Source organism: Coenobita brevimanus, chromosome 67 (assembly GCF_032717465.1).
Source record: "Coenobita brevimanus isolate Jiangsu-jjx chromosome 67, ASM3271746v2, whole genome shotgun sequence".
Lineage (NCBI taxonomy): Eukaryota > Metazoa > Arthropoda > Malacostraca > Decapoda > Coenobitidae > Coenobita > Coenobita brevimanus.
This window is the reverse complement of record NC_137020.1, coordinates 23943963-23954564: the sequence shown is the minus strand read 5'-3', so window position 1 is coordinate 23954564 and position 10602 is coordinate 23943963. Positions and strand designations below refer to the sequence as shown.

The following is a 10602-nucleotide window of genomic DNA, read 5'->3' as shown; positions in this document are numbered from 1 at the left end:
CTGAGAGCCAGCTAGGAAAAAGCCTAAAAGCGAGAGAGTGAGCGAGAGACAGTGAGTAGAGAGGGTGGAGCTAACATCCCCTTTGGCTCCTCCTCCTACTCTTACCTGGCCCCTCCCACTCACCCTCCGTCCCTCGCTCACTATCTCTATCTCTACCTTGTCTCTCTCACACACCTCACCTGGCCGCCGCTAGCTGTGTGACACTCTGGCTGTGATAGAAAATATAGCGGCACAGAGAACTACATAAACTAAAAAAAAAAACACACACAGACCATCGGCAAAGAGAATTATATACAGGGAAGACATTGATACCATCCATCATCCACTCCTCTATCGTCCCATCAAGAGTTTAAGAACCCGGCGATAGGATGACAGTATAAACAACAGAGGTGAGAAGAAAAATATATGTGAGAGTGGTGATACATATAATCTAGTGAAGTGTTCTTATTTAATGACGAAATAGTTTAAGCAACATGCAAGAAATGAACTTTGTGCAATTCCCGATCATGAAACTGATTTGCGCAACGACCGAACAGCAAGATCAATTACCTATACATTGCGAAAAATTATGAGGAGAGCAAAATAAACAACAGCGATACTCTCCCCAGATTTTGATGTGGTATTGTGGTTGCGGCGGTGGCAATCGAATATAATTAACACTGACCGCATTAAAATGAAAATATGAATCGCATAAATAAGCATGAACTAAATCGGTAACATGTATGAATATGACGAAACAAAATAAACACTGCAACAAATAACACCAGCAAAAAATATATGGAAATTATGTCATGAAAAATTGTCGAGAATTTTGTGAAGCCGAGAAAAATAAGATGCCACATATCCCTCACAAATCCTGTTAAACATACAACATTTTGCCGGCACTTAAAAAATAAATAAATAAATAAATAGCAAGAGAATTATGCAACAACTGCCCGCAAAAATACTGCACCAAAAGTTTATGTTAGTGGCGGATGCAAGTGAAATAATTTATTGAACAAATGACAAATTTTCACTGCCAAAATACATTAAAACAACAACAACAAAGCATACTATAATTTACTAAAAACTTCTGAAGCATAAATATGGCACTCTGAAAAATACGCAAAAACATCCAAGACAAAAATTCAGATTGTTGTTTCATTTTAAAAAATACAACTTTTCTATAAACTTGTGACTTGCAAACATGGCGAGCTAAGGAGTGCAAGAAATTTTTGCAGACTAAATATATAATCATGGGGAAGTGAGAAGTGTGAAAAATAGAGGAAAAAAAAAAATAGTGGACTTTTTACTCATCATGGCACTGGAGGGAGGGAGAAATTTTGACTGCCCACCCACATCGGAGGGCGTGGGCACCTCCGCCAACCCACACCGCCCACACTTCTCTATCAGTTCCATCTTAGGGCTGGACACCACACAGAGACTACACCCACATGACCGCCCAAGCCCGCCCTCTCCCGCCCACACCCACTCACCCTCCCACCGCCCCCACGATCTATATACAAAGAGAAGTTCGCCCACGCCTCCCTTCCCCCATAACAGACCGCCCTCACCCACCTATAATAGCCACACTGCTAGAGCGAATTCACCTACATATACTCACCACCCCCGGCCATCCACACCCACCTATATCCACAACAGGTCGTCACCCACTTACCCACACTCCAGATCGCCCACCTACGCTCATCCGAGAGCCACCCCGCCCACGTATAGCCACTCTAGATCCACGCCCACTTATAGTACACATTCCGCGTCCTCCCCGCCCACTCATAGCCAAACCAGATCCCCAAGCCGACCTTCCACGCCCACATATTCTCTGTACATGGGCGGGAGTGGGAGCCAAGAGCCGCCCACACACTCACAACCACCCACCGCCCACTTTCCGCCCACACGAGACGACCTCCTAGACAACGACTTGGAAGAGGTGGGTTCAGATGATGATGATGATGACGAGGAGCAGCCCATCACGCCCGACGACCACTCCAACCCACGCCCAAGCAGCCTGGACGCACACCACCCCTCCGCCTTCGTACGGCCAACGCCCCTGCACCTACGGCCGGAGGTGGACGGGGCGGAGGGTATGGTGGGCGGGCTGGGAGGAAGCGTGGGTGTGGGCGTGGGCATGGGCGGACCTGTGGGCAGCCCTCTGACAGCTCCCGCCGCCGCCCACCTACCCCCACTATGGTACCCTCCTTGGGTGGCAGCCTTCAAGCCTATGTTTGGACTACAAGGTAAAAAAAAAAATCCCATAGTAACTAATAACTAAATAACTAATGAACTAAATACCTTACATAACCTACATAATAAAGACAAATAGCTGTATAATTGCATCTTGCATAATTACTGTACTACCATATTTCTAACTTCTACTATACAAAAGAAAATTCAATGTCCCCCAAATCACAGTTAATAACCCAGGTATGAAGACCTTGGACAAAATAAGAATATCAGCATCATCCCTTGAAAGAAAACCTAATTACTGTATTGTAAAAACAAAAAGAAAAAATCTAAAATTATCGTCCCAATCCTATTATCCACTAATTAATGGAGTAAATAAAATCCAGAAGCAGGAACAGCAAAGAAAATACTGATACCGTTAACCACAAGATATACCAGTATTATGACAATATTCAGAAAGTATTTATCTTTAATAGTATTAGTAACGTAATCAAAAAAACTGCTTAGTGTACAAGTAAAATTACCACGAAATCCGCAATAGAAAAATATTACAATTAATTACTGTAAATAAAACAGTACCCTAATGGCAGTAAAACCGTAACAGGACTGATACTTCAATATTTCAGTTCATAAAGAAAACAAAAATGAAATATCTAAAATTCATGAAATTTTCACCACTAGACTGAAAAACGATCTAAACTGCATCAGATAAAGATTAATGACTGTCAAATCAAATACTGATGTCTTCACCTGAATTAACCCACTGATCTAGCCAAATCATTATTACTAATTATTTCTTGCTAATAAAAAAAATCCGAAATATTCTGATCACAGTAAACAAATTAGCTGCACTGCATAGGCTGTGTGTGATTCTAATGCTGACTATTTTTTCTCTTGATTGTCTAAGTAGCTATAATGCAAATGATGTTATTCTGAGTATATAACCTATGTACCGAAATTCAGATATCATTCTTTTTTCTTTTTTTTTTTTTTTTACCATCAGCCTCATCAATTCATAGCGGTTACTTTGAGAACTAGCTCTTTCTTGCTTAGTAATACATAATTATTTTATTTGTCAATTTGATTACCCCGATGACTTTTCTTGCCTTGAAATATTAACTGCTTTATATTTCTCCCTACTCAAATAATGTACTACTGTATTTAATTATATTACATGTTTGTTGATTACTCGTTATGTTAATAGCCTTTACTTTTTACGTTATTTTAAATTCACTGGAAATTTACTAGTCAGGGGTTTATGCTTTTTTTTGTTTTGTTTAGTTGATTTATAATTCTAAGGGAATCGACTGCTGTATTCTTCGTCATTTTTCACATTCCTATTGTACTCAGCACTGGCACCAAGGATCTTAATTCACGCGCCACTTACAGATTCAATTTAGACTTATCAAAATATAAGGGTGAAGGGAAAACGCACACTCACTGGTTTATATTCTTGTTGGTTAAGGAAGCTCCCCAATAACTCTTCCTTAGCGATTTGTTTTTAGATATAGGTGGTTATTATGCATATGAATGTTACAATAGCACCCATGACCTGACTGTCACACTGCCATATCATAACTTCTACCTATCAGAATTCAATTATTCCTGGAACTGCTCCTCTCTGGAACTCGCCTCCCCAGATTATTTTCCCCCAAACTTCAACCTACACCAGTTCAAGTCCAACTGTTGCAGACGTTTTCATGAATGAAGGACACCTGTAATCTGGTGTACGGAATTATTTATATTTAATTGTTTCCTCCTTCCTCTGTTCGTCTTGTCAAAAAAAAAAAAAAAAGGCAAAATGTGGCGATACTGGAAGGATACATGTAACAGAGCAGAGGACAGCAAGGTATAATACGATAAATTGCTTAGGAGAAGGTGTTAGGGTGCTTCCTCAACCGACGAGAATATGGGCCAAAGACAAAATCCTGGGTATCTGCAAGGTCCCAGACTTTATCATCCATAGTATCCATGTTATAGTTCATTACTGTCAAGGCAATAATGATGATGATGGTGATAAGGATGATGAGGATGGTGATAGTAGTGATTATGCTGATGGTTGTGATGGTGATAGTACTGATTATGATGATGATGACGATGATGATGACGATGATGATAATGATGATAAGGCTGAGGAGGAGGAGGAAAGGGAGGGGATGTAGCACATCAACAGCAGTACAGTAATGACAATAATGACTATAATAATAATAATAATAATAATAATAATAAATTATTATTATTATTATTATTATCATCATCATTATTATTTTTATTATTACATAAAGCCCCATATAATCCCCACGTTTTACAGCCCACATCCTTTATTATATACGCCCTCCCCTTGGAACTACTACCACTACCAGTAGCCGTCCCGTTGACGCGCGCGCGCGTACACACACACACACACACACACACACACACACACACACACACACACACACACACACACACACACACACACACACACACACACACACACACACACACACCAGCCACCCTACTCCTAATATATCCTCAGAGTAGATAACCCAGCATTAACCCCTTCAGCATCAGCATATTTTTATTTTATTTTTGCTGCACCCTGACAATTATGATCAATCGTCCTTGCTGCCACCAGACGATTTTATTACCTCCGTCGAAAATTGGAGGCTATGTATTCACCTCTGTCTTTGGTCCACAAGAAAAGTTATCGATGGATTTTAGTGGATTTTTCTGCATATGAATCATTGGCCAAGGAAGAGCCGATTGAATTTTGGTGGTGATCTGACTTCGACTCCCGGTTCAGGACTTTTTTTTTTTTTTTTGTCCAGAAGATGCAAAAAATGTGGACTTCAATAGAATTTTAGAGATATGTGGGTCATGAGTCATGGAAGAGATTATAATTTTTTTTTGGTAATCAAGTTCTCTGGTACTGTATAGGTGTTGGTTGGCGGAGGTATGCCCTCTTTGAGTGCCGTCTCCTTGTTCATTTTTCTTTTTTACCGAGTAGTTCAATGCATGCTTCACTATAATTGCAGGGTACTCTTCGTGGCTAAGAAAACTCATCAGTAATAATAATAATAATAATAATAATAAAAGAGGAGGGGGTCATTGGAAGCTGTTAATTCTTTAGCCCATTCATACAGGCAAATTCTTATACTATTCTTGCTATTCGAGACTATTACACTAAACTTAGCAAAGACCTGATGTAGCAAAGAGGTTAATGAGGGATATATCTAGTCTTGCCAGTTCAAAATGCCTCTCAATATAAATAAATGCATCTGAAGGTAAACATGACAAAAACCGTAATCGGAATGAAGGGGTTAATGATGGCTGCATATAAACCGCTGCATTTCCAAAAGTCTTTCTCAAGCTGAAAAAAAAAAAAATAAATAAATAACGGTAGAAAAACTAAACCAGAAAAAAAGTAATCGTTGAGTGGATTAATAGGGATTACATCTGACATCCCAGGCTTCAAAAAATCTTCCCTAAATTGAATAAAACCGTATAGACGCAAAAAAACACTCCACACTACCACTACTACTACTACTACTACTACTACTGCTCCTCCTCCTCCTCCTCATCATCATCATCATCATCATCATCATCATCTTACTGAAGTAGGCAATGAAGGCTGTGTATATAAAGCACTTCATGTTCGAAAAACTGGAGCAAAAATGTTCGTAGTGAAGGAAAAAAAAAAAAAAAAGGCAGCACTGTCTCCCTCTACCATATCATCGTGAATTACGGTTACACAGTCTATACTTAACGCCGCGGCTCATTAAATCCGGGTTGCGCTCCGGCTCTGCTTGCGGCGGTGTAATGGGTGAGGGCTGTGAGGTATTTAGGCTAAGTGGGTGTTAAGTACGGGTTGGGTTCTCGACTGGGGGTGTTAAAACAGAGGCGCGCATTATGCCTAAGTGGGATTAAATACGGGTTGCGTTCTGGAGATAGTTTAGAATGAGGTATCGGATGGAGGGATTACGGTAAGTAGGTGTTAAATCCTGCTTGAGTTGCGGCGGCGGTTAAGACGGGGGGGTAATTGGGGCGATAAATACGGGTTGCGTTCTGGAGAGTGTCAAGATTGAGGTATCGTAGGGAGAGATTAGGGTAAGTAGGTGTTAAATACGGCTTGAGTTGTGACGAGGCTTAAGGTGAGGGTAAATGGAGCGTTAAGTACGGGTTGGGTTATTGGGAAAAAGTATCGGGGAGAAATTATGTTGAAAGATTGTATATACAGGGTGCTGCAAAAGTCTATCGCCAAGAAGGTAGTGAAGATGATGATAGTGTATGAATTTTATTGTTCAGGAAGGCGCAAAAGTTTAGACTCAAGAGTGTAGTATACAGGATGAAGTTGTGGGCAAAATAAAGATAAATGGTGTGTGTGTGTGTGTGTGTGTGTGTGTGTGTGTGTGTGTGTGTGTGTGTGTGTGTGTGTGTGTGTGTGTGTGTGTGTGTGTGTGTGTGTGTGTGTGTGTGTGTGTGTGTGTGTGTGTGTGTGTGTGTGTGTGTGTGTGTGTGTGTGTGTGTGTGTGTGTGTGTGTGTGTGTGTGTGTGTGTGTGTGTGTGTGTGTGTGTGTGTGTGTGTGTGTGTGTGTGTGTGTGTGTGTGTGTGTGTGTGTGTGTGTGTGTGTGTGTGTGTGTGTGTGTGTGTGTGTGTGTGTGTGTGTGTGTGTGTGTGTGTGTGTGTGTGTGTGTGTGTGTGTGTGTGTGTGTGTGTGTGTGTGTGTGTGTGTGTGTGTGTGTGTGTGTGTGTGTGTGTGTGTGTGTGTGTGTGTGTGTGTGTGTGTGTGTGTGTGTGTGTGTGTGTGTGTGTGTGTGTGTGTGTGTGTGTGTGTGTGTGTGTGTGTGTGTGTGTGTGTGTGTGTGTGTGTGTGTGTGTGTGTGTGTGTGTGTGTGTGTGTGTGTGTGTGTGTGTGTGTGTGTGTGTGTTCGATCTAGGGCATAGATTTTATTTGTCGCCAGTTCATTGAGGCCCTGCAGTCCTCCACCATCCTGACACAGATCTTCACATGTCATCACTGTGGCGCTAATACCCACCGTCAGTAAAAAAATACATAGTAGAGATGTCACATTCAGGACCGATAGAATTGAAGCAGCTTTTTCTTTTTTTCCTTTTTCTTTTTTTTTTTACGGGTCACTGGGTATGGCGAGAAATCAGGGATATCTGCTTATAGAAAATTAAAAATCATCAAATGTTTTCTGCCCCAGCCTGAGCTCGAACTCACGGCCTTTCGAACAGCAGACTGAGACTGATTAGGGAAAACGACTGGAAGTGATTTAGCTGAAAGGAGACGAAGATAGGGATACAGGTGGAGATATACAGCGTGAATACAAGCGACAGTGTGGTGTGTCGTGGTAAGAGGGATCGTTACAGAGTGGGGTTGAAATATCACCCCTCACATATTTGGCGTCAAGAAAAAAAAAACATTGGCAACGCTACGTTGTTGCAACCCTCCATCTGACCAAGCACATACCCCCTACCTCCCTGCACACCTATCCAAGCGCATAACGGCCCTCACCCCCCCCCCCACACCATCTTTAAAGGTGGGCGTACGGAGAAGGCCTTGAGGACACATAACCTGGGCCCTTCAGATTCCTTGCGCAGGTAGCACCGAAACCTCTGGATTTTTTTTTTTTTTACTTTTTCATTATCTAAAAAAATACTTAAGACAGTATTCTACCTATCAAAAGGCATTTCACTATAAGACACATAACTATGCGAATTTTCATGACTCTATAATGACTACTTTCTGAGTTCTGGCCCGGAAATGAAACCTCTATGACTGGCCAGCCGCCCTGCCGCCCAGTTCTGCAGACGGACACCTACTGAACCCAATGATAACAATACCCTCCTCTGACACTGTTAGGTGGAGAGAAAAAAAAAAAAAATACACAGATAAGACAGACAAAGAGATTATAGATTAGATAGATTAGATAGATAACAGATATATAGATAGACAAAGGATGTAGATGGTACACTGACAGAAAATGGATGTAGATGGTACACTGACAGACAATGGATGTAGATGGTACACTGACAGACAAAGGATGTAGATGGTACACTGACAGACAATGGATGTAGATGGTACACTGATAGACAATGGATGTAGATGGTACACTGATAGACAATGGATGTAGATGGTACACTGATAGACAATGGATGTAGATGGTACACTGACAGACAATGGATGTAGATGGTACACTGATAGACAATGGATGTAGATGGTATACTGACAGACAATGGATGTAGATGGTACACTGATAGACAATGGATGTAGATAGTACACTGACAGACAATGGATGTAGATAGTACACTGACAGACAATGGATGTAGATGGTACACTGACAGACAATGGATGTAGATGGTACACTGATAGACAAAGGATGTGGATGGTAGACTGACAGACGATGGATGTGGATGGTAGACTGATAGACAATGGATGTAGATGGTACACTGACAGACAATGGATGTAGATGGTACACTGACAGACAATGGATGTAGATGGTACACTGACAGACAAAGGATGTAGATAAATATATAAACAGACAAAAGATATAATTAGACAGATAGTAGATAAATAGATAAGGATATAGATAGATAATTATACAGGTACAAACACAGATGAAAAGACAGACATAGAATGACACGGGCCTTAACATGGCACAGGGTGTGGCGCAGACCATTTTATCGATAACTGGATTTTTGTATAGCTTTAAGTATCTACGCACAAATAATGGTTCTAAATTTGGAGCAGAGTTCTGGTACATTTATTCCTTTAACCCTTGGACTCCGTTGATGTCCTTCATTGGCTTATTCTTGCTGCATCTAAGCAATTATATTCAGCTTAGGGGAGACCTCTTGTAGTGAAGGTGTTTACGAAAGCCTAATCTGACCTCACCAGTTCGAAAAGCCACGCCCAAACTGAAATAAAATGTCTAACTAGAGCAATAAAGAAAATAAATAAAATGTTACCGTATCGAAGGGGTTAAAGTTTCTTCTTGTATGGTGTAAACACTGACGCTTAACTCCTTGGCCACGAGAGTTGAAGGAAATCGTCTGGCGGTAGTAACAATGTAATAAAAGAATAATCGCGCTGAAAGGGTTAGGAGACTTTTTCATCCCTTCACTGCAAAGGGTCTGTCCTGAACCGATAGAAAGATAAAAAGAAAACAAAAACATAAGAAAACAGGAAAAAAGTTATCAATCCGATGTTAGTTTTCAAATGAGCAGCTTATGACCTACTTTAAGATGGAAAGGCCATTTTGGCTTAACACTCACATTTCCATGACTCACTCATTTGAATAAAATCGTATGGAGTCTGCTGCATTATAAAGTACAAGAGTGTGATCGTCAGAAGGTTAGTCTTCGGAATCTTCTCCAGACGATATTATCTATTACCTCATGAAGATCTACTTTGGCAAAAATATAAACCATCATACAGTTTATCCCTCAGGGTGATTATGAAAATTTTTACTTCATTCTGACTGACTTCAGACGATTTTATTCGGCGGAAAAAAAAACCGACGCAACAAATCGTGAAAGCAGAGAAACCAAACTTACTTTCAAGTTTAACCCTTTCGCTACAACAAGATCCTTCCTACGCGATGATAATTAATAATAATAATAATAATAATAATAATAATAATATAAATAATAATAATCCAGGGGAAGCGAGAGTTAACATCAATCGTAGTGAAGAGTTTACTGAAGACTAACATCTTTACTTCAAGACTTTCTTCCTAAGCTGTAAAAAAAAAAAAAAAAAAAAATCGTCTAGAATTGGTACAGTAAAATGTGTCTGTTGCTAACGCCTTCAAAACAGTACTTCCTTATCTATAAGAAAATCGTCTGGGGAAGAACAGAATATAAATCTCGGTATCGTTGTGACAGGATTAATGGAAACTATTTTGAGAGTAACCCCTTCGTACTACGTCTCTCTCAAGATGATATCCCCTTTATTCTAGACTCTTCCTGCCACCAGAGAGGCCTTCCCTACGCTGAATGAAATCATCTAGAAATAAGTATAATGAAAGACGTCACTGTACTGAAAGGGTTTTAGTGATCCGGTGGTGGGAAAGTGATATAATGAAGTTAGTAAGTCTCTCGGCACGACATGTCCTTTTTAAGCAGTAAAGTAAATAATCATAGGGTAACACAGTAATGTATGTCGTTATGGTAGTTAAGCGGTTAATGTCTATATTTCACCCCTTCATTCTTAGCTTGTATTAAAAAATATATATATCTGTTAGTGTTAAAATATCATCGTAGTGAGAGGAGTGACAAAATATGATAATGTTGATAAAGGCGTTAATAAATGTTGATACATATGTTGATAAATATGTCATTGGCTAAGTTGTGAAAAGCCGCCTGGAATGGCAAAATACTGCCACGAATTTCCATTAAATTCAAAAAAGAAAAAAGAAAAAGAAAAAAAGAAAAAT

At 40.2% G+C, this 10602-nt stretch overlaps 1 protein-coding gene across 1 annotated transcript in view; it reads left to right on the top strand.

Annotated features, from left to right (window-relative positions):
• Positions 1 to 1297: 1297 nt before the first annotated feature.
• LOC145405590 (uncharacterized) overlaps positions 1298 to 10602 on the top strand; it is a 60701-nt gene continuing 51396 nt past the window's right edge. Inside the window, exon 1 of the mRNA XM_080276914.1 lies at positions 1298 to 2231. Coding sequence (XP_080133040.1) covers positions 1298 to 2231 — 934 coding nt within the window. The remainder of the gene's footprint in view (positions 2232 to 10602) is intronic.